Genomic DNA, 25,699 nt, shown 5'->3' on the forward strand with positions numbered 1-25,699 from the left:
GAGGGAGGTCTGCACGGTGCAGCATTTACTGAGCTGCAGTATATACGTGCAGGAGTGGGGATGGTGCAGAGGGAGGTCTGCACGGTGCAGCATTTACTGAGCTGCAGTATATACAGTGCTGGAGTGGAGATGGTGCAGCGGGAGGTCTGCACGGTGCAGCATTTACTGAGCTGCAGTATATACAGTGCTGGAGTGGAGATGGTGCAGCGGGAGGTCTGCACGGTGCAGCATTTACTGAGCTGCAGTATATACAGTGCTGGAGTGGGGATGGTGCAGAGGGAGGTCTGCACGGTGCAGCATTTACTGAGCTGCAGTATATACGTGCAGGAGTGGGGATGGTGCAGCGGGAGGTCTGCACGGTGCAGCATTTACTGAGCTGCAGTATATACAGTGCTGGAGTGGAGATGGTGCAGCGGGAGGTCTGCACGGTGCAGCATTTACTGAGCTGCAGTATATACAGTGCTGGAGTGGGGATGGTGCAGAGGGAGGTCTGCACGGTGCAGCATTTACTGAGCTGCAGTATATACGTGCAGGAGTGGAGATGGTGCAGAGGGAGGTCTGCACGGTGCAGCATTTACTGAGCTGCAGTATATACAGTGCTGGAGTGGGGATGGTGCAGAGGGAGGTCTGCACGGTGCAGCATTTACTGAGCTGCAGTATATACAGTGCTGGAGTGGGCCCTCTCGGAGTGGAGAGTCGATGGAACCTTCCAATGCCAGAGCCTGTTGTCAATTTAAAATCAACAAAGATCAGCTCTGGAATCACAAACCAGGAATTAAACCGACAGGGAGAATGGGCTCATTCTGATCCCTCAAAGACTTGGCCTTTCTCACATTTAAAATCGCTCGATATGTTGAATAAAACAGTAATACTTATAGAAAAAACACACTGATACTGAGAAATGTAAACATCACATGGCAGGTATCAGCACATCAGACAGAATACACCGCAAGATCAATAGTCAGGAGACAGATACATTAATAAACTTCCCGATCCTCAGTGGCCCGAGGGTGAAGGGCAGCTATTGTCCCGGGACAGTCAGCATTCCTTTAAGGCAGGACACAGTTAGAGGCGGGATTGGGAAATGGGCGGATCCAGGTGTCCGTGTTTAGCCTAAACTCGAGGACGGAAAGGGTGGCGGATGTGATTGAGGTTTTCAGTGTTTGTGTAAATGACATCTAGTGGGAGATCATCACTTGAACATTTAAACTACACTGCGGTTGCAGAGCTTGGCCCTTTACTGTAGTGTGGAACTGGGGCCTCAAGCTGCCTGCTGGATGTGAGAGCAACTCAATGTGACGCCTCCACACACCAAGCAGCAGGCCCACATCCTGGGGGCACAGCGACGGTGCTGCTGGTGACAGAAGCGATCCTGAGCACGAGTGACTCGACAGTGGAGAAAACAAGTTAATGGGCTTTAGAATTTAATCTGCTCATCTCCAAAATCCCACGTAACCAGGAGATTGTTCAATGAAAATGTCCACACGGTCATTCACACACACACACAGACACAGAATTTTCAACATAGAGACACACACACACACACACAGGTTTTAACACCACAAAGGACGGCAAGCCCAGAATATGAGCAGGTTACAAACTAACACCCCAGCTTCCCTGGAACTGACTCCTCAGTAAAATGCCAAGTTGTTTCCCTGTTTAAACATCCAGATGGGGTTAACCCAGAGGCTGCTACCAGTTAGCCGGACACAAGTGGTGGCAAACACTCATCAGATGTGATTGGTCCTTCATTTCAGTAAACATGAGAACGGCACACGCACACAGACACACACACCCACACAACCTTAAGCACGGTGGCAGCACCTAGTTCTATGGAGCAGGGTCCGAGCGGTGATATTATCCGTGGTACAGGCTGATCTGCCAACGTGTTCCTCACATTTTGTCAAGCTCTTCCTCGAGAGGGTTTAACATGGCCGGATTACGGTTGCATTATTCACTGCAGATCCAATAACCGCCCTCTGTTCCCTCATGGTAACCAGACGCATTTTGTCAGTGAAATAGCCAATCATGTCGCCCCGCCAGCGGAGTACACAATAAAACACTCGTGGGCGCGCAGCAGAACTCGACCAATCACTGTAGAGCAAGTCAGATACGTTGGCATATCCGCCCCGTGTAACCACAGTAACCGATGACCTCACTGCCAGGGTCGGCAGTGGTGCAAGACGCAGGGTCGAAGGGCAGTAGCTTAAGGTGGAGCCTCCCGGCTGCTCGTGTGTCGAACACGGTGTCTTGTTCCTGTGCTTCATTCCACCGCCATCTGCTCAATGTGGTCACACAGCAACTTGTACTGCTCTGGAAACACGAATACAAGAGCAAGGAATTGGTTAGTAGGAAATTCTGCTCATCAAACACCCCCAGGGCAGGTACAGCACGGGTTACATACAGAGTAAAGCTCCCTCTACACTGTCCCATCAAACACTCCAGGGCAGGTACAGCACGGGTTAGATACAGAGTAAAGCTCCCTCTACACTGTCCCATCAAACACTCCCGGGGCAGGTACAGCACGGGTTAGATACAGAGTAAAGCTCCCTCTACACTGTCCCATCAAACACTCCCAGGGCAGGTACAGCACGGGTTAGATACAGAGTAAAGCTCCCTCTACACTGTCCCATCAAACACTCCCAGGGCAGGTACAGCACGGGTTAGATACAGAGTAAAGCTCCCTCTACACTGTCCCATCAAACACTCCCAGGGCAGGTACAGCATGGGTTAGATACAGAGTAAAGCTGCCTCTACACTGTCCCATCAAACACTCCCAGGGCAGGTACAGCACGGGTTAGATACAGAGTAAAGCTCCCTCTACACTGTCCCATCAAACACTCCCAGGGCAGGTACAGCACGGGTTAGATACAGAGTAAAGCTCCCTCTACACTGTCCCATCAAACACTCCCAGGGCAGGTACAGCACGGGTTAGATACAGAGTAAAGCTCCCTCTACACTGTCCCATCAAACACTCCCAGGGCAGGTACAGCATGGGTTAGATACAGAGTAAAGCTGCCTCTACACTGTCCCATCAAACACTCCCAGGGCAGGTACAGCACGGGTTAGATACAGAGTAAAGCTGCCTCTACACTGTCCCATCAAACACTCCCAGGGCAGGTGCAGCACGGGGTTAGATACAGAGTAAAGCTCCCTCTACACTGTCCCATCACACACTCCCAGGGCAGGTGCAGCACGGGTTAGATACAGAGTAAAGCTCCCTCTACACTGCCCCATCAAACACTTCCCAGGGCAGGTACAGCACGGGTTAGATACAGAGTAAAGCTCCCTCTACACTGTACCATCAAACACTCCCAGGGCAGGTACAGCACGGGTTAGATACAGAGTAAAGCTCCCTCTACACTGTCCCTTCAAACACTCCCAGGGCAGGTACAGCACGGGTTAGATACAGAGTAAAGCTCCCTCTACACTGTCCCGTCAAACACTCCCAGGGCAGGTACAGCACGGGTTAGATACAGAGTAAAGCTCCCTCTACACTGTCCCATCAAACACTCCCAGGGCAGGTACAGCACGGGGCTAGATACAGAGTAAAGCTCCCTCTACACTGTCCCATCAAACACTCCCAGGGCAGGTACAGCACGGGTTAGATACAGAGTAAAGCTCCCTCTACACTGTCCCATCAAACACTCCCAGGGCAGGTACAGCACGGGTTAGATACAGAGTAAAGCTCCCTCTACACTGTCCCCATCAAACCACTCCCAGGGCAGGTACAGCACGGGTTAGATACAGAGTTAAAGCTCCCTCTACACTGTCCCATCAAACACTCCCAGGGCAGGTACAGCACGGGTTAGATACAGAGTAAAGCTCCCTCTACACTGTCCATCAAACACTCCCAGGGCAGGTACAGCATGGGGTTAGATACAGAGTAAAGCTGCCTCTACACTGTCCCATCAAACACTCCCAGGGCAGGTACAGCACGGGTTAGATACAGAGTAAAGCTGCCTCTACACTGTCCCATCAAACACTCCCAGGGCAGGTGCAGCACGGGGTTAGATACAGAGTAAAGCTCCCTCTACACTGTCCCATCACACACTCCCAGGGCAGGTGCAGCACGGGTTAGATACAGAGTAAAGCTCCCTCTACACTGCCCCATCAAACACTCCCAGGGCAGGTAACAGCACGGGTTAGATACAGAGTAAAGCTCCCTCTACACTGTACCATCAAACACTCCCAGGGCAGGTACAGCACGGGTTAGATACAGGAGTAAAGCTCCCTCTACACTGTCCCATCAAACACTCCCAGGGCAGGTACAGCACGGGTTAGATACAGAGTAAAGCTCCCTCTACACTGTCCCGTCAAACACTCCCAGGGCAGGTACAGCACGGGTTAGATACAGAGTAAAGCTCCCTCTACACTGTCCCATCAAACACTCCCAGGGCAGGTACAGCACGGGTTAGATACAGAGTAAAGCTCCCTCTACACTGTCCCATCAAACACTCCCAGGGCAGGTACAGCACGGGTTGAGATACAGAGTAAAGCTCCCTCTACACTGTCCCCATCAAACACTCCCAGGGCAGGTACAGCACGGGTTAGATACAGAGTAAAGCTCCCTCTACACTTGTCCCATCAAACACTCCCAGGGCAGGTACAGCACGGGGTTAGATACAGAGTAAAGCTCCCCTCTACACTGTCCCATCAAACACTCCCAGGGCAGGTACAGAGTAAAGCTCCCTCTACACTGTCCCATCAAACACTCCCAGGGCAGGTACAGCACGGGTTAGATACAGAGTAAAGCTGCCTCTACACTGTCCCATCAAACACTCCCAGGGCAGGTGCAGCACGGGGTTAGATACAGAGTAAAGCTCCCTCTACACTGTCCCATCACACACTCCCAGGGCAGGTGCAGCACGGGTTAGATACAGAGTAAAGCTCCCTCTACACTGCCCCATCAAACACTCCAGGGCAGGTACAGCACGGGTTAGATACAGAGTAAAGCTCCCTCTACACTGTACCATCAAACACTCCCAGGGCAGGTACAGCACGGGTTAGATACAGAGTAAAGCTCCCTCTACACTGTCCCATCAACACTCCCAGGGCAGGTACAGCACGGGTTAGATACAGAGTAAAGCTCCCTCTACACTGTCCCGTCAAACACTCCCAGGGCAGGTACAGCACGGGTTAGATACAGAGTAAAGCTCCCTCTACACTGTCCCATCAAACACTCCCAGGGCAGGTACAGCACGGGGCTAGATACAGAGGTAAAGCTCCCTCTACACTGTCCATCAAACACTCCCAGGGCAGGTACAGCACGGGTTAGATACAGAGTAAAGCTCCCTCTACACTGTCCCATCAAACACTCCCAGGGCAGGTACAGCACGGGTTAGATACAGAGTAAAGCTCCCTCTACACTGTCCCCATCAAACACTCCCAGGGCAGGTACAGCACGGGTTAGATACAGAGTAAAGCTCCCTCTACACTGTCCCATCAAACACTCCCAGGGCAGGTACAGCACGGGTTAGATACAGAGTAAAGCTCCCTCTACACTGTCCCATCAAACACTCCCAGGGCAGGTACAGCACGGGTTAGATACAGAGTAAAGCTCCCTCTACACTGTCCCATCAAACACTCCCAGGTACAGAGTAAAGCTCCCTCTACACTGTCCCATCAAACACTCCCAGGGCAGGTACAGCACGGGTTAGATACAGAGTAAAGCTCCCTCTACACTGTCCCATCAAACACTCCCAGGGCAGGTACCACACGGGTTAGATACAGGGTAAAGCTCCCTCTACAATGTCCCAATGACCCAACATCAGGAATCCCTCCTTCTGTGTGCATTGCGTACTTCTACTTCTGTCTTTGATCAGATTGCTAAGTTAACGTTCATTAAATCCAAACTAGAGTTTCAATTTTGAACAGCTGGATCGAGAACAAATAGACTTTCATCCTGTCAGTCTGAGCTGGGTGAACAACCTGGTCGCAGAGCTCAAAGGACACCAGTCCTGCCCAGAATCAATCTGCCGCGCCCCGCCGCGCCCCTCTTGCCTTGGTTCAGGTTCCCGATCACCGATTGCTTCTTCAGGAAGTCACTGCAGAGTTTCTTGTTTAGTCCGAAAGCCACCATGTTGTGTGTGAAAGTCCTGCGGCAGAGAAAGGAGCAAATCCCAGATCAGCATTGATAACAGCAGCGGGGGAGTTACCCCAGGGTCAGGCACACACCCACCCCATCACCCCCTCCCCCACCCCATCACCCCCTCCCCCATCACCCCCCCCCACACCACCCCCACCCCATCACCCCCTCCCCCACACCCACCCCATCACCCCCCTCCCCCACACCCACCCCATCACCCCCTCCCCCACACCCACCCCATCACCCCCTCCCCCACACCCACCCCATCACCCCCTCCCCCACACCCACCCCATCACCCCCTCCCCCACACCCACCCCATCACCCCCCTCCCCCACACCCACCCCATCACCCCCTCCCCCACAATCCACCATCACCCACCCCCTCCCCCACACCCACCCCATCACCCCCTCCCCCACACCCACCCCATCACCCCCTCCCCCACACCCACCCCATCACCCCCTCCCCCGCAATCCCCCCCCACACCCACCCCATCACCCCCTCCCCCACACCCACCCCATCACCCCCTCCCCCACACCCACCCCATCACCCCCTCCCCCACAATCCACCATCACCCCTCCCCCCACACACACCCCCACCCCCACAATCCACCATCCACCCCCTCCCCCACACACACCCCATCACCCCCTCCCCCACACACACCCCATCACCCCCTCCCCCACACACACCCCATCACCCCCCTCCCCCACAATCCACCATCACCCCCTCCCCCACACACACCCCATCACCCCCTCCCCCACAATCCACCATCACCCCCCTCCCCCACAATCCACCATCACCCCCACACCCCCATCCCACCCACCCCATCGCCCCCTCCCCCACAATCCACCATCACCCCCTCCCCCACAATCCACCATCGCCCCTCCCCCCCACACACACCCCCACAATCCACCATCACCCCATCCCCAACACTCCCATCCCACACATCCATCCCCCCCCCCACACATATCACCCCTTCCCCCCCCCCCCACACATACACACACGCCCCCAGTTCTTACCCAAGTTGCCCGAATGCGATATTCTCGTTAAATCGATGGCTGTCGTCGCGCTCCTCCGGGGTCATGTGACACCACTTCTCCCTGTCGGAGCAGAATTCACAAATCCATCCGGTGTTAGCCCGATCAGAGGCAGCTCAGTGTGTGGAACAGCCTGAACTCCCTCCTCCACGTCTCCCAATATCAACCCCCCATTGCGGGTGGGAGAAGGTCAGGGGCTTGGGGGAGGGGGGAGGGTTAAAAATATATTGTGAACCATGAACCCAACTCGCTGCGTATCTGCCGCCATTTTTAAGGCAGTGGGTGCAAGCCGTCTTGCAGAGGCAACGGGAAACGAAATTAATATTTAAATCAATCTCCCATGGTGCATTCGGGAGCCTGATTTAAATACAACACTGACTGGGTTTTCCAGGGCTCAGGAAACCCGGCAGCGAAATGGAGACGGGTAAGCGCTTTTCCAGCACTGCTTGTGGGCCAGTCGCAGCAGGAGAGATTCCCCCGGCCCCCCAAACAAACCTTCTGCCAATTGTGGCCTCTCCTCGCTGCCAGCCCCCCACCCCCTGCGATTGGCCCAAGCCCCAACCCCCTCCCTTCCGGTCCCTCGCCTCCCACCGCTGCTTGTCCCGCCGGTCAATCTGGCCATCTGCCAGGCGAGAAATGGAATTTAAAAAATGATAGGGAGGTCCCGTGATAAATTTGGCGTCTCCGGGATTTCCGGTTCACTCCCAGCCAATATCGGGGCCCCGGGATCTCTCGACTCCATGTTTTACACGAAATCTGTCTCCTATTTCTCTACGCCAGGTTTTCTCTGTAAATAATGACGTTTTGTTAACAGCGTCCGGTACAAACCCACCGGTCAAACTCCCCCGATGTTTGGCAAGTAAATGTACTGACCAGCGTCACTGAGCCAGAGAGCAGAGATTCCAGGCTCCATCGCTGCTCAGGAATGCGATCTAACCCACGGCAAAACGAGGGGTTTAACCATGAGACTGACTGGGGGAGGGGGAGCAATTCATCGACCGTGGATCCAGCCCCGGATACCATCCAGTGACCCCAGCGGGACACCCAACACCCCTCCCCGTCACACAGTGCGTCAGTGCTCGGGGGGGGGGTCAGTCAGGGGTCAGCGCTGTTTACCAGCAGCCTCTAATTGTGACCTAGTCCTCCATCAGTACTTTGCCCTGTCCCTGGGTGATCGCGGGCGGTGAAGCCCGAAGCACGTGCAATAAGCCGAGTCCGTCCCATACCTGGTTGTTGGCGATCGCTTCCTGCGCTCACAGTGGACTGCGTCGAAGAAGGCAGCATTCCAAAACCTCAGGGTGTGCCTGACACAAGAGAGGACAAACGGTCAGTGTGAGCTGGTCAAACTCTTCACCCATTAATGCTGCAGGGATTGAAAGAAAAGCTGGAGATACACACGTGGGTCAGTCACTGGAAGAGAAGCCGGTTGGAGAAAGCCCTCATTAGAACAGGATCTGAGAAACACTAAATGGTCTTTCTCTTTCAGTGACTGACCGACCTGTGGAGTCCAGCAGGGATCTGTGTTGACTGTATTTAGTAACTTAGATGACCCAGATAGGCAGCATTGTAGGAAAAATAAAAGTAAAAAGAGATATTAATAGATTAAGTGAATGGGCAAAACTACGGCAAATGGATTTCAATGTAAGCAAATGCGAGGTTATCACACTTTAGACAACAGCGTACTTTCTAAATGGTGAAAAGCTGGAAGTGGTGGAGCTCCAGAGAGACTTGGGGGGTCCAGGTACATAAATCATTAAACTGTCATGGACAGGTACAAAAAATAATCAGAATGCTGGCCTTTATATCGAGAGGACTGGAATACAAGGGGCTGCCTCTACCACAGCCCCAATTAAACCATCATCCACACCATTAACTTTTCCAAGAACCTCCTCACTCCCTTCTCTACACAAGTTCCAACTCAAACACACTGCCGCTCCCATTCTATCCAGTCCCACTCGCCCATCACCCGGTCCTCAGAGCTACAATGGCTCTCCATCAAATCTCCGCAGTGTCTCACACCCCTCACCCTCCTCCTCCGCCCCTCACACCCCCTCCCCTCACCCTCCTCCCCTCAACCTCCTCCGCCCCTCACACCCTCCACCCATCACACCCCCTCCCCTCACCCTCCTCCTCCGTCCCTCACCCACCTCCCCTCACCCTCCTCCTCCGCCCCTCACACACGCCCTCCCCTCACACCCTCCGCCCCTCACCCCCCTCCTCCGCCCCTCACCCTCCTCCCCTCAACCTCCTCCACCCCTCACACCCTCCACCCATCACACCCCCTCCCCTCACCCTCCTCCTCCGTCCCTCACCCACCTCCCCTCACCCTCCTCCTCCGCCCCTCACACACACCCTCCGCCCCTCACCCTCCTCCTCCGCCCCTCACACGCCCTCCCCTCACGCTCCTCCTCCGCCCCTCACACCCCCTCCCCTCACCCTCCTCCTCCGTCCCTCACCCACCTCCCCTCACCCTCCTCCTCCGTCCCTCACACCCTCCACCCATCACACCCCCTCCCCTCAACCTCCTCCTCCGCCCCTCACACCCCCTCCCCTCACCCTCCTCCTCCGCCCCTCACACCCTCCACCCCTCACCTCACCCCCCCTCCCCTCACCCTCCTCCGCCCCTCACACCCTCCACCCATCACACCCCCTCCCCTCACCCTCCTCCTCCGTCCCTCACCCACCTCCCCTCACCCTCCTCCTCCGCCCCTCACACACGCCCTCCCCTCACACCCTCCGCCCCTCACCCCCCTCCTCCGCCCCTCACCCTCCTCCCCTCAACCTCCTCCACCCCTCACACCCTCCACCCATCACACCCCCTCCCCTCACCCTCCTCCTCCGTCCCTCACCCACCTCCCCTCACCCTCCTCCTCCGCCCCTCACACACACCCTCCGCCCCTCACCCTCCTCCTCCGCCCCTCACACGCCCTCCCCTCACGCTCCTCCTCCGCCCCTCACACCCCCTCCCCTCACCCTCCTCCTCCGTCCCTCACCCACCTCCCCTCACCCTCCTCCTCCGTCCCTCACACCCTCCACCCATCACACCCCCTCCCCTCAACCTCCTCCTCCGCCCCTCACACCCCCTCCCCTCACCCTCCTCCTCCGCCCCTCACACCCTCCACCCCTCACCTCACCCCCCCTCCCCTCACCCTCCTCCCCCGCCCTTCACACCCCCTCCCCTCACCCTCCTCCTCCGTCCCTCACACCCCCTCCTCCTCCGCCCCTCACACCCCCTCCCCTCACCCTCCTCCTCCGCCCCTCACACCCCCTCCCCTCACCCTCCTCCTCCATCCCTCACACCATCCGCCCCTCACACACGCCCTCCCCTCACCCTCCTCCCCCTCCCCTCACCCTCCTCCCCCGCCCCTCACACACGCCCTCCCCTCACCCCCCTCCCCTCACCCTCCTCCTCCGCCCCTCACACCCCCTCCCCTCACCCTGCTCCTCCGCCCCTCACACACGCCCTCCCCTCACCCTCCTCCTCCGTCCCTCACACCCCCTCCCCTCACCCTCCTCCTCCGCCCCTCACACCCCCTCCCCTCAACCTCCTCCTCCGCCCCTCACACCCTCCGCCCCTCAACCTCCTCCTCCGCCCCTCACACCATCCGCCCCTCACCCTCCTCCTCCGCCCCTCACACCCCCCTCCCCTCAACCTCCTCCTCCGCCCCTCACACACCCTCCCCTCAACCTCCTCCGCCCCTCACACCCTCCGCCCCTCACACCCCCTCCCCTCAACCTCCTCCTCCGCCCCTCACACCCCCTCCCCTCAAACTCCTCCCCTCAACCACCTCCTCCGCCCCTCACACACCCTCCCCTCACCCTCCTCCTCCGTCCCTCACACCCCTCCCCTCAACCTCCTCCTCCGCCCCTCACACCCCTCCCCTCAACCTCCTCCTCCGCCCCTCACACCCCCCTCCCCTCACCCTCCTCCCCTGCCCCTCACACCCTCCGCCCCTCACACCCTCCGCCCCTCACCCTCCTCCCCCGCCCCTCACACCCTCCGCCCCTCACCCCCTCCGCCCCTCACCCTCCTCCCCCGCCCCTCACACCATCCGCCCCTCACACCCCCTCCCCTCACCCTCCTCCTCCGCCCCTCCCACACGCCCTCCCCTCACCCTCCTCCTCCGTCCCTCACACCCCCTCCCCTCAACCTCCTCCTCTGCCCCTCACACCCCCCTCCCCTCACCCTCCTCCTCCGTCCCTCACACCCCCTCCCCTCAACCTCCTCCTCCGCCCCTCACACCCCCCTCCCCTCACCCTCCTCCTCCGCCCCTCACACACGCCCTCCCCTCACCCTCCTCCTCCGCCCCTCACACCCCCCTCCCCTCACCCTCCTCCCCCGCCCCTCCCCCTCCTCCCCCGCCCCTCACACCATCCGCCCCTCACACCCCCTCCCCTCAACCTCCTCCTCCGCCCCTCACACCCCCCTCCCCTCACCCTCCTCCTCCGCCCCTCACACGCCCTCCCCTCACGCTCCTCCTCCGCCCCTCACACCCCCTCCCCTCACCCTCCTCCTCCGTCCCTCACCCACCTCCCCTCACCCTCCTCCTCCGTCCCTCACACCCTCCACCCATCACACCCCCTCCCCTCAACCTCCTCCTCCGCCCCTCACACCCCCTCCCCTCACCCTCCTCCTCCGCCCCTCACACCCTCCACCCCTCACCTCACCCCCCCTCCCCTCACCCTCCTCCCCCGCCCTTCACACCCCCTCCCCTCACCCTCCTCCTCCGTCCCTCACACCCCCTCCTCCTCCGCCCCTCACACCCCCTCCCCTCACCCTCCTCCTCCGCCCCTCACACCCCCTCCCCTCACCCTCCTCCTCCATCCCTCACACCATCCGCCCCTCACACACGCCCTCCCCTCACCCTCCTCCCCCTCCCCTCACCCTCCTCCCCCGCCCCTCACACACGCCCTCCCCTCACCCCCCTCCCCTCACCCTCCTCCTCCGCCCCTCACACCCCCTCCCCTCACCCTGCTCCTCCGCCCCTCACACACGCCCTCCCCTCACCCTCCTCCTCCGTCCCTCACACCCCCTCCCCTCACCCTCCTCCTCCGCCCCTCACACCCCCTCCCCTCAACCTCCTCCTCCGCCCCTCACACCCTCCGCCCCTCAACCTCCTCCTCCGCCCCTCACACCATCCGCCCCTCACCCTCCTCCTCCGCCCCTCACACCCCCCTCCCCTCAACCTCCTCCTCCGCCCCTCACACACCCTCCCCTCAACCTCCTCCGCCCCTCACACCCTCCGCCCCTCACACCCCCTCCCCTCAACCTCCTCCTCCGCCCCTCACACCCCCTCCCCTCAAACTCCTCCCCTCAACCACCTCCTCCGCCCCTCACACACCCTCCCCTCACCCTCCTCCTCCGTCCCTCACACCCCTCCCCTCAACCTCCTCCTCCGCCCCTCACACCCCTCCCCTCAACCTCCTCCTCCGCCCCTCACACCCCCCTCCCCTCACCCTCCTCCCCTGCCCCTCACACCCTCCGCCCCTCACCCTCCTCCTCCGCCCCTCACACCCTCCGCCCCTCACCCTCCTCCCCCGCCCCTCACACCCTCCGCCCCTCACCCCCTCCGCCCCTCACCCTCCTCCCCCGCCCCTCACACCATCCGCCCCTCACACCCCCTCCCCTCACCCTCCTCCTCCGCCCCTCCCACACGCCCTCCCCTCACCCTCCTCCTCCGTCCCTCACACCCCCTCCCCTCAACCTCCTCCTCTGCCCCTCACACCCCCCTCCCCTCACCCTCCTCCTCCGTCCCTCACACCCCCTCCCCTCAACCTCCTCCTCCGCCCCTCACACCCCCCTCCCCTCACCCTCCTCCTCCGCCCCTCACACACGCCCTCCCCTCACCCTCCTCCTCCGCCCCTCACACCCCCCTCCCCTCACCCTCCTCCCCCGCCCCTCCCCCTCCTCCCCCGCCCCTCACACCATCCGCCCCTCACACCCCCTCCCCTCAACCTCCTCCTCCGCCCCTCACACCCCCCTCCCCTCACCCTCCTCCCCCGCCCCTCACACCCTCCGCCCCTCACCCTCCTCCCCCGCCCCTCACACCATCCGCCCCTCACACCCCCTCCCCTCAACCTCCTCCTCCGCCCCTCACACACGCCCTCCCCTCACCCTCCTCCCCCGCCCCTCACACCCCCTCCCCTCAACCTCCTCCGCCCCTCACACCCTCCACCCATCACACCCCCTCCCCTCAACCTCCTCCTCTGCCCCTCACACCCTCCACACCTCACACCCCCTCCCCTCAACCTCCTCCTCCGCCCCTCACACCCCCCTCCGCCCCTCACACCCTCCGCCCCTCACACCCCCCTCCGCCCCTCACACCCTCCGCCCCTCACACCCCCCTCCCTTCAACCACCTCCTCCGCCCCTCACACCCTCCTCCTCCGCCCCTCACACCCCCTCAACCTCCTCCTCCGCTCCGCCCCTCACACCCCCATCCGCCCCTCACACCCCCCTCCCCTCAACCACCTCCTCCGCCCCTCACACCCTCCTCCTCCGCCCCTCACACCCCCCTCCCCTCAACCTCCGCCCCTCACACCCTCCTCCTCCGCCCCTCACACCCCCCTCCCCTCAACCTCCTCCTCCGCCCCTCACACCCTCCGCCCCTCAACCTCCTCCTCCGCCCCTCACACCCTCCGCCCCTCACACCCCCCTCCCCTCAACCACCTCCACCGCCCCTCACACCCTCCTCCTCCGCCCCTCACACCCCCCTCCCCTCAACCTCCGCCCCTCACACCCTCCTCCTCCGCCCCTCACCCCCCTCCCCTCAACCTCCTCCTCCGCCCCTCACACCCTCCGCCCCTCAACCTCCTCCTCCGCCCCTCACACCCCCCTCCCCTCAACCTCCTCCTCCGCCCCTCACACACCCCCTCCCCTCACCCTCCGCCCCCTCACCCACCTCCCCTCACCCTCCTCCTCCGCCCCTCACACCCTCCGCCCCTCAACCTCCTCCTCCGCCCCTCACACCCCCCTCCCCTCAACCTCCTCCTCCGCCCCTCACACACCCCTCCCCTCAACCTCCTCCTCCGCCCCTCACACCCCTCTCCCCTTAACCTCCTCCTCCGCCCCTCACACCCCCCTCCCCTCAACCTTCTCCTCAGTACTGCCCCTCCAACAGTGCGACACTCCCTCAGTACTGCCCCCTCCGACAGTGCGGCACTCCCTCAGTACTGCCCCTCCGACAGTGCGGCGCTCCCTCAGTACTGCCCCTCCGACAGTGCGGCGCTCCCTCAGTACTGCACTGGAGCGTCAGCCTGGACTATGCGCTCAAGTCTCTAGAGCGGGATTTGAACCCACGACCTTAGAAGCGAGGCTGCTGCCACTGAGCCCAGGGTGCACTCCTGCACTCACCAGTTAATTGTGGGATATACGGAAACGTTAGAAATTAAATTACCAGATGGGCTGCAGCTTCAGGTGCGTGTACAGGTAAATCTTCCTCCCTTTCATCTCCTCCGGACATTCCATTCTCACTGAGGGCAGTAAAGAAGCACACGCGTCACCTCTCTGCTTCACCCTTCATCAAACATGCTGATAGTTAGCACCAACAGTTACCTCTAGACAGCAATAGAATGACACAGCACAGGAGGCCGCCATTCGGCCCATTGTGCCTGTGCCGGCTCTTTGAACGAGCTCTCCAATTAGTCCCACTCCCCCCTGCTCTTTTCCCACAGCCCTGCACATTTCTCCCCTTCATGTATTTATCCAATTCAATTTTGAAAGTTACTATTGAATCTGCTTCCACCACCCTTTCAGGCAGCGCATTCCAGATCACAACAACTCACTGCATAAAATAAATTCTCATCTCCCCTAGAATTTTTGCCAATTACCGTAAATCTGTGTCCTCTGGTTACCGACCCGCCTGCCACTGGAAACAGATTCTCTTTATTTACTCTGTCAAAACCCTTCAACTTTGAACACCAGAGTTAAATCTCCTCCAATCCCAGTTTCTCTGTTCTCTTACATAGAGGGTCCCCGCCCAGTCATCGCAGTCCCTTCCTCCGCAGTCTGTTTCCATGGTTTACAAGTCTTTAACCGACTGGCTGCAAGTGGGTGCAGGCAAAACGAAACAACAGACCCTCAACCCAAAGTAAAGCAGCGGGAAGCCGGAGCGGGAACCACAGCCGGAGACAATCCATGTGGAAATCACTTACCGTTCTTCCCGGACTTCCCCCGACTCTGGTGCTGCGAGTCTCTGGAATACAAGGGGTGCAGGAAGTTAGTGCCATTGCCTATATGGATCCCACGTCTCACCGTTTACCCCACAGGAGCATGGAATAAACGGGAAGTAAACAAACTCTCAGCGGTCAGCAGCCTCGCCCAGCTCCTGCTCCCAGATATCCTGCCCCGCGGCTCATTAACATACTCGGACCAGCCATCGGCACAGCAAGACTCCGACTGACAGATCCAAAACAGCGGCCTCCACAGGACAGAAAATCGACAGATACGGGAAGGAATTCTCTCAGTTCCACCCACAATGAACTAGTTTGAAGTGCTCCTGCTGTTACATAAACATGTTGGCCTTTCTTCCATCCAGTAAGATCCCATAAACAGCAGAGATTGACAGGGTCAGTTTAGGGTCTTATCTGAAAGACGGCACCTGTGACAATGCAGCACTCGCTCCGCAATGTTGGCCAAGATTAGTGCTGGAGTTCTGGACCCAGAACCTTCTCGCTCAGAGGCCAATAACTGAGCACAGCTGCTGCGGTGGCAGAGTAATGTGTAAAGGCTCCAGGCAGCAAGGAGGAGGAGACAGTGTCCATCTACCTTCTAGGCTGACACAGCCCAAACCGCTCAAGGCCTCACAGGCAAGTTGGAATATGCCAACTCCCTGAGGCATATTATAAACAACTGTCGGTTATGTACATCCCAATATCACCATGAGCAGCAAATGTAACAAACACGTGGCCTCAGAATATTACATATTGCAGTTTCACTGGTCTGGGCCACGCTCAGGGAATTGCGTCTGGGGTCTGAAAAATACTCACTCGTTCTTCACCTTCAGCTTCATGTCCAGACCCCCGAAGAATCCCTTCACGTTCTCTGTGTTTTTCAGCAGATGTGCAGCGAGGTCCCTTTTCTCCGCCAGCCAGCTGTTGCTGCTTTTCACGCAGGAGTCAGCAGCCTTCTCCTTGAGATCAGACACTTTTGGATAGGATTTGCCTGGAGAGGGTAAAGAGATGTGACTTTCTGCACATCGCTACTGGCGGCGAGCTCAAACTGCCCCAGTCTGCCATTAAATTGCCAGCCTCCGTCAGAGAGGTCAGAGCAAGGTTAGTGGGCGAAACAGCAAAATGCTACACTGGTGCAGCGGGGATTGGGGGTCAGTGCTGGGACTGCAAAAGCAGCTATACCTGCACTGGGACAGTGTAGAGGGAGCTTTACTCTGTATCTAACCCGTGCTTTACCTGCCCTGGGAGTGTTTGATGGGACAGTGTAGAGGGAGCTTTACTCTGTATCTAACCTGTGCTGTACCTGCCCTGGGAGTGTTTGATGGGACAGTGTAGAGGGAGCTTTACTCTGTATCTAACCTGTGCTGTACCTGCCCTGGGAGTGTTTGATGGGACAGTGTAGAGGGAGCTTTACTCTGTATCTAACCCGTGCTTTACCTGCCCTGGGAGTGTTTGATGGGACAGTGTAGAGGGAGCTTTACTCTGTATCTAACCTGTGCTGTACCTGTCCCGGGAGTGTTTGATGGGACAGTGTAGAGGGAGATTTACTCTGTATCTAACCTGTGCTGTACCTGCCCTGGGAGTGTTTGATGGGACAGTGTAGAGGGAGCTTTACTCTGTATCTAACCCGTGCTTTACCTGCCCTGGGAGTGTTTGATGGGACAGTGTAGAGGGAGCTTTACTCTGTATCTAACCAGTGCTGTACCTGCCCTGGGAGTGTTTGATGGGACAGTGTAGAGGGAGCTTTACTCTGTATCTAACCAGTGCTGTACCTGCCCTGGGAGTGTTTGATGTGACTGTGTAGAGGGAGATTTGCTCACAGCTCTGATATTCTTCCTATAATGGGGTGCCCTACACAAAGCACAGCCGGTTCCCAGAGATTAAATGGCCCACAGTGAACGAGAATCAGGATCTCTTTGCTGGGTGTTAAAGGGTAGGATGCAGGCAATCGACATATACCAGGTGTCTTAGCATTAGTTACCCAGATAGCATCAAAGAGCTGGGGTCGCTACACGTTACAGAAGCACGGGCTTAGGAGCGATTTGATCAAAGTTTATAGCATAATGAAGGGAGTAGATTGTGTTTGTGCGGGCCAATTGTTTCAATTGAGTGGGATAGGGAGGACCAGGGGTCACACTCTCAACTTATGTAAGGCCAGATCTAGGTTGAATGTCAGGAGGTGGGTCTTTCCCCAGAGAAGAGTGGACCTCTGGAACAGGCAGCCTTCTCGTGCGGTGGATGCTGATTCACCGCATTCCTTCACGTGTGAGCGGGACCTGTTTCTGGCTGGGGCGGAGATCATCCCTGGCTCCACTCTAGTAAATCTCCTCTGCACCATCTCCAGGGCAGGGACTGTAGAACGTTATCAAGGCCAGAGTGATCTCCTGGACTAGTTCGGAGAGGAATTTTCCAGCTTTCCCCCTAATTAGCGGGGCTTTTGATCTGATTTTTGGGCTCTCCGGGAGATCACATGGCTCTGGGTGGGGTGGAAGTGTCTGTAACGTGAAGCACAGGGCGTCACAATGGGCCAGGCTGGATGGGCCGGACAGTCTCCTCCTGTCCATCATTGTTCATATGTTGGTGTCAGGTCAGGTGTTAAAACTTGTTACTATAGTGACAGCAGACGGTGCGAGCTGTGATCGGTCAGTGCAGAGTCGCGGCTGGAGGTTCAGTAACCCGGTCACCCCCCAGAAGGTGCCGGCAGCTGGGGGGAGGGAGAGGGGGACCCTCGATGGAGGAAACGTGTACAGAACAGGTGGAAGAACGAACAAACACAGCACCAGGGCGGCAGAAGTGAAACTGACCACCTTTTGGGGGGCTGGGGGTTGGATAATCCTCGAATCATAGAATGATGCAGCACAGTGTGAGGCCATTCAGCCCATCGTGCCTGTGCCGGCTCTTTGGTCGAGCTGTCCAATCAGTCCCACTCCCCCCTGCTCTTTCCCCGCAGTCCTGCAAATTTTTCCACTTCACGTATTTATCCAATTCCCTTTTGAAAGTTCCTATTGAATCTGCTTCCACCGCCCTTTCAGGCAGCGCGTTCCAGATCACAACAACTCGCTGCGGAAAACATCTCTCCTCATGTCCCCTCTGGTTCTTTTGCCAATCACCTTAAATCTGTGTCCTCCGGTTACCGACCCTCCCAGCACTGGAAACAGTTTCTCCTTACTTACTCTGTCAAAACCCTTCATGATTTTAAATCTCCCCTTAACCTTCCCTGCTATAAGGAGAACAACCCCAGCTTCTCCAGTCTCTCTTCGAGTGAATCTCCTCTGCACCCTCACGAAGGTCTTGGCATCCTTCCTAAAGTGTGGTGCCCAGAATTAGACACACTATTCCAGCTGGGGCCTAACGAGTGTTTATAAAGGTTCAGCATCACTTCCTGGCCTTTGTCCTTTATGCCTCTATTTATAAAGGCAAGGATTCCGTGTGCTTTTTAACAGCTTTATCAACGTGTCCTGTCACCTTCACAGATTTGTGTACACACACCCCCAGGTCTCTGTTCCTGCACCCCCTTGAAAACTGTACCCTTTAGTTCGCATTGCCTCTGCTCATTCTCCCGACCAAAATACATCACTTTGCACTTTTCTGCATTAAATTTCATCTGCCATGTGTCTGCCTATTTCACCAGTCTGTCTTGGTCCTCCTGAAGTCTGTTACTATCCTCCTCACTGTTTACTAGATTTCCGAGTTTTGTATCATCTGCAAACTTGCCCTGAATCCCCAAGTCCAGGTCATTAATATATATCAGAAAGAGCAGTGGGCCCCTGGGGGACAGCACTGTAATCTTCCCTCCAGTCTGGAAACACAACTGTGCACAAAGCACTCCACCCGTGCTCAGTGGAAAGGGTTTACTGTCGTTTCGGGCAGCAGAAAATTAAACACGAATCAGGACATTTTCACACACTGCGAGTGCACCTTCTCAACCATCCCTCCCAAACTGCACACCCCGTGCCCTGAACCAGGCAGAAAGCAGCCTCCCCAAGATCAGGTCTGGTCAGTGTCTGTGCAATCCAGCAGAAATTCTGGTCTTGTTGCTGTTTTCACTTACCCACATGATAGAAGGTGAAGCACATGGTCATTAGATTCTTGGCGGGGCCAAAGTCATCCATCTGGTGACACCTGTAACAACAACACCAATCAGCACCTGTACCGCATCCTTGACAGCACGAATCACCACCGACATTACATCCACAATAACACTAACCATTGTCTGCACCGCATCCTTGACAGCACGAATCACCACCGACATTACATCCACAATAACACTAACCATTGTCTGCACCGTATCGACAGCACCAATCACCACTGACATCACATCCACAATAACACTAACCATTGCCTGCACCGTATCGACAGCACCAATCACCACTGACATCACATCCACAATAACACTAACCATTGCCTGCACCGTATCGACAGCACCAATCACCACTGACATTACATCCACAATAACACTAACCATTGCCTGCACCGTATCGACAGCACCAATCACCACCGACATTACATCCACAATAACACTAACCATTGCCTGCACCGTATCGACAGCACCAATCATCACTGACATTACATCCACAATAACACTAACCATTGCCTGCACCGTATCGACAGCACCAATCATCACTGACATTACATCCACAATAACACTAACCATTGTCTGCACCGTATCGACAGCACCAAGCATCACCGACATTACATCCACAATAACACTAACCATTGTCTGCACCGTATCGACAGCACCAATCACCACCGACATTACATCCACAATAACACTAACCATTGTCTGCACCGTATCGACAGCACCAATCACCACCGACATTACATCCACAATAACACTAACCATTGTCTGCACCGTATCGACAGCACCAATTACCACCGACATTACATCCACAATAACACTAACCATTGTCTGCACCGTATCGACAGCACCAATCACCACTGACATCACATCCACAATAACACTAACCATTGTCTGCACCGTATCGACAGCACCAATCACCACTGACATCACATCCACAATAACACTAACCATTGTCTGCACCGTATCGACAGCACCAATCACCACTGACATCACATCCACAATAACACTAACCATTGTCTGCACCGTATCGACAGCACCAATCACCACTGACATTACATCCACAATAACACTAACCATTGTCTGCACCGTATCGACAGCACCAATCACCACTGACATCACATCCACAATAACACTAACCATTGTCTGCACCGTATCGACAGCACCAATCACCACTGACATTACATCCACAATAACACTAACCATTGTCTGCACCGTATCGACAGCACCAATCACCACTGACATTACATCCACAATAACACTAACCATTGCCTGCACCGTATCGACAGCACCAATCACCACCGACATTACATCCACAATAACACTAACCATTGCCTGCACCGTATCGACAGCACCAATCACCACTGACATTACATCCACAATAACACTAACCATTGCCTGCACCGTATCGACAGCACCAATCACCACCGACATTACATCCACAATAACACTAACCATTGTCTGCACCGTATCGACAGCACCAATCACCACCGACATTACATCCACAATAACACTAACCATTGCCTGCACCGTATCGACAGCACCAATCACCACTGACATTACATCCACAATAACACTAACCATTGCCTGCACCGTATCGACAGCACCAATCACCACCGACATTACATCCACAATAACACTAACCATTGTCTGCACCGTATCGACAGCACCAATCACCACTGACATTACATCCACAATAACACTAACCATTGTCTGCACCGTATCGACAGCACCAATCACCACTGACATTACATCCACAATAACACTAACCATTGTCTGCACCGTATCGACAGCACCAATCACCACCGACATTACATCCACAATAACACTAACCATTGTCTGCACCGTATCGACAGCACCAATCACCACCGACATTACATCCACAATAACACTAACCATTGTCTGCACCGTATCGACAGCACCAATCACCACTGACATCACATCCACAATAACACTAACCATTGTCTGCACCGTATCGACAGCACCAATCACCACTGACATCACATCCACAATAACACTAACCATTGCCTGCACCGTATCGACAGCACCAATCACCACTGACATTACATCCACAATAACACTAACCATTGCCTGCACCGTATCGACAGCACCAATCACCACCGACATTACATCCACAATAACACTAACCATTGTCTGCACTGTATCGACAGCACCAATCACCACCGACATTACATCCACAATAACACTAACCATTGCCTGCACCGTATCGACAGCACCAATCACCACCGACATTACATCCACAATAACACTAACCATTGCCTGCACCGTATCGACAGCACCAATCACCACCGACATTACATCCACAATAACACTAACCATTGCCTGCACCGTATCGACAGCACCAATCACCACCGACATTACATCCACAATAACACTAACCATTGCCTGCACCGTATCGACAGCACCAATCACCACTGACATCACATCCACAATAACACTAACCATTGCCTGCACCGTATCGACAGCACCAATCACCACTGACATTACATCCACAATAACACTAACCATTGCCTGCACCGTATCGACAGCACCAATCACCACCGACATTACATCCACAATAACACTAACCATTGCCTGCACCGTATCGACAGCACCAATCATCACTGACATTACATCCACAATAACACTAACCATTGCCTGCACCGTATCGACAGCACCAATCACCACTGACATTACATCCACAATAACACTAACCATTGCCTGCACCGTATCGACAGCACCAATCATCACTGACATTACATCCACAATAACACTAACCATTGTCTGCACCGTATCGACAGCACCAATCACCACTGACATTACATCCACAATAACACTAACCATTGCCTGCACCGTATCGACAGCACCAATCATCACTGACATTACATCCACAATAACACTAACCATTGCCTGCACCGTATCGACAGCACCAATCACCACTGACATTACATCCACAATAACACTAACCATTGCCTGCACCGTATCGACAGCACCAATCACCACTGACATTACATCCACAATAACACTAACCATTGCCTGCACCGTATCGACAGCACCAATCACCACTGACATTACATCCACAATAACACTAACCATTGCCTGCACCGTATCGACAGCACCAATCATCACTGACATTACATCCACAATAACACTAACCATTGTCTGCACCGTATCGACAGCACCAATCACCACTGACATTACATCCACAATAACACTAACCATTGCCTGCACCGTATCGACAGCACCAATCATCACTGACATTACATCCACAATAACACTAACCATTGCCTGCACCGTATCGACAGCACCAATCACCACCGACATTACATCCACAATAACACTAACCATTGCCTGCACCGTATCGACAGCACCAATCATCACTGACATTACATCCACAATAACACTAACCATTGTCTGCACCGTATCGACAGCACCAATCACCACTGACATTACATCCACAATAACACTAACCATTGCCTGCACCGTATCGACAGCACCAATCACCACCGACATTACATCCACAATAACACTAACCATTGTCTGCACCGTATCGACAGCACCAATCACCACCGACATTACATCCACAATAACACTAACCATTGCCTGCACCGTATCGACAGCACCAATCACCACCGACATTACATCCACAATAACACTAACCATTGCCTGCACCGTATCGACAGCACCAATCACCACCGACATTACATCCACAATAACACTAACCATTGCCTGCACCGTATCGACAGCACCAATCACCACTGACATTACATCCACAATAACACTAACCATTGCCTGCACCGTATCGACAGCACCAATCACCACCGACATTACATCCACAATAACACTAACCATTGTCTGCACCGTATCGACAGCACCAATCACCACTGACATTACATCCACAATAACACTAACCATTGTCTGCACCGTATCGACAGCACCAATCACCACTGACATTACATCCACAATAACACTAACCATTGCCTGCACCGTATCGACAGCACCAATCACCACTGACATTACATCCACAATAACACTAACCATTGCCTGCACCGTATCGACAGCACCAATCACCACTGACATTACATCCACAATAACACTAACCATTGCCTGCACCGTATCGACAGCACCAATCACCACTGACATTACATCCACAATAACACTAACCATTGTCTGCACCGTATCGACAGCACCAATCACCACTGACATTACATCCACAATAACACTAACCATTGCCTGCACCGTATCGACAGCACCAATCACCACTGACATTACATCCACAATAACACTAACCATTGCCTGCACCGTATCGACAGCACCAATCATCACTGACATCACATCCACAATAACACTAACCATTGCCTGCACCGTATCGACAGCACCAATCACCACCGACATCACATCCACAATAACACTAACCATTGCCTGCACCGTATCGACAGCACCAATCATCACTGACATCACATCCACAATAACACTAACCATTGCCTGCACCGTATCGACAGCACCAATCACCACCGACATCACATCCACAATAACACTAACCATTGCCTGCACCGTATCGACAGCACCAATCACCACTGACATTACATCCACAATAACACTAACCATTGCCTGCACCGTATCGACAGCACCAATCATCACTGACATTACATCCACAATAACACTAACCATTGTCTGCACTGTATCGACAGCACCAATCACCACCGACATTACATCCACAATAACACTAACCATTGCCTGCACCGTATCGACAGCACCAATCACCACCGACATTACATCCACAATAACACTAACCATTGCCTGCACCGTATCGACAGCACCAATCACCACTGACATTACATCCACAATAACACTAACCATTGTCTGCACCGTATCGACAGCACCAATCACCACCGACATTACATCCACAATAACACTAACCATTGCCTGCACCGTATCGACAGCACCAATCACCACCGACATTACATCCACAATAACACTAACCATTGCCTGCACCGTATCGACAGCACCAATCACCACTGACATCACATCCACAATAACACTAACCATTGTCTGCACCGTATCGACAGCACCAATCACCACCGACATTACATCCACAATAACACTAACCATTGCCTGCACCGTATCGACAGCACCAATCACCACTGACATTACATCCACAATAACACTAACCATTGCCTGCACCGTATCGACAGCACCAATCACCACTGACATTACATCCACAATAACACTAACCATTGCCTGCACCGTATCGACAGCACCAATCACCACCGACATTAAATCCACAATAACACTAACCATTGCCTGCACCGTATCGACAGCACCAATCACCACCGACATTACATCCACAATAACACTAACCATTGTCTGCACCGTATCGACAGCACCAATCACCACTGACATCACATCCACAATAACACTAACCATTGCCTGCACCGTATCGACAGCACCAATCACCACCGACATTACATCCACAATAACACTAACCATTGCCTGCACCGTATCGACAGCACCAATCACCACTGACATCACATCCACAATAACACTAACCATTGTCTGCACCGTATCGACAGCACCAATCACCACCGACATTACATCCACAATAACACTAACCATTGCCTGCACCGTATCGACAGCACCAATCACCACCGACATTACATCCACAATAACACTAACCATTGTCTGCACCGTATCGACAGCACCAATCACCACCGACATTACATCCACAATAACACTAACCATTGCCTGCACCGTATCGACAGCACCAATCACCACCGACATTACATCCACAACACTAACCATTGTCTGCACCGTATCGACAGCACCAATCACCACTGACATTACATCCACAATAACACTAACCATTGTCTGCACCGTATCGACAGCACCAATCACCACCGACATTACATCCACAATAATACTAACCATTGCCTGCACCGTATCGACAGCACCAATCACCACTGACATTACATCCACAATAACACTAACCATTGCCTGCACCGTATCGACAGCACCAATCACCACTGACATTACATCCACAATAACACTAACCATTGCCTGCACCGTATCGACAGCACCAATCACCACCGACATTACATCCACAATAACACTAACCATTGCCTGCACCGTATCGACAGCACCAATCACCACTGACATCACATCCACAATAACACTAACCATTGCCTGCACCGTATCGACAGCACCAATCACTGACATTACATCCACAATAACACTAACCATTGTCTGCACCGTATCGACAGCACCAATCACCACTGACATTACATCCACAATAACACTAACCATTGCCTGCACCGTATCGACAGCACCA

At 55.0% G+C, this 25,699-nt stretch overlaps 1 protein-coding gene across 2 annotated transcripts in view; it reads right to left on the bottom strand.

Annotated features, from left to right (window-relative positions):
* Nucleotides 1–496: 496 nt before the first annotated feature.
* The window catches only part of kiaa0513 (KIAA0513 ortholog), a 128,002-nt gene continuing 102,799 nt past the window's right edge, over nucleotides 497–25,699 (bottom strand). For both annotated transcript variants that reach the window (XM_085991927.1, XM_085991928.1), the window contains 8 exons: nucleotides 19,345–19,415; nucleotides 16,110–16,284; nucleotides 15,276–15,316; nucleotides 14,519–14,594; nucleotides 8,349–8,426; nucleotides 7,105–7,185; nucleotides 6,004–6,098; nucleotides 497–2,313 (listed from right to left, as the gene is read on the bottom strand). In XM_085991927.1, the coding sequence (XP_085848053.1) occupies nucleotides 2,264–2,313; nucleotides 6,004–6,098; nucleotides 7,105–7,185; nucleotides 8,349–8,426; nucleotides 14,519–14,594; nucleotides 15,276–15,316; nucleotides 16,110–16,284; nucleotides 19,345–19,415 (667 nt within the window). In that variant the 3' untranslated portion in view covers nucleotides 497–2,263. The remainder of the gene's footprint in view (nucleotides 2,314–6,003; nucleotides 6,099–7,104; nucleotides 7,186–8,348; nucleotides 8,427–14,518; nucleotides 14,595–15,275; nucleotides 15,317–16,109; nucleotides 16,285–19,344; nucleotides 19,416–25,699) is intronic.

Source organism: Somniosus microcephalus, chromosome 6 (assembly GCF_052327205.1).
Source record: "Somniosus microcephalus isolate GS21.2 chromosome 6, FLI_Smic_1.0, whole genome shotgun sequence".
Lineage (NCBI taxonomy): Eukaryota > Metazoa > Chordata > Chondrichthyes > Squaliformes > Somniosidae > Somniosus > Somniosus microcephalus.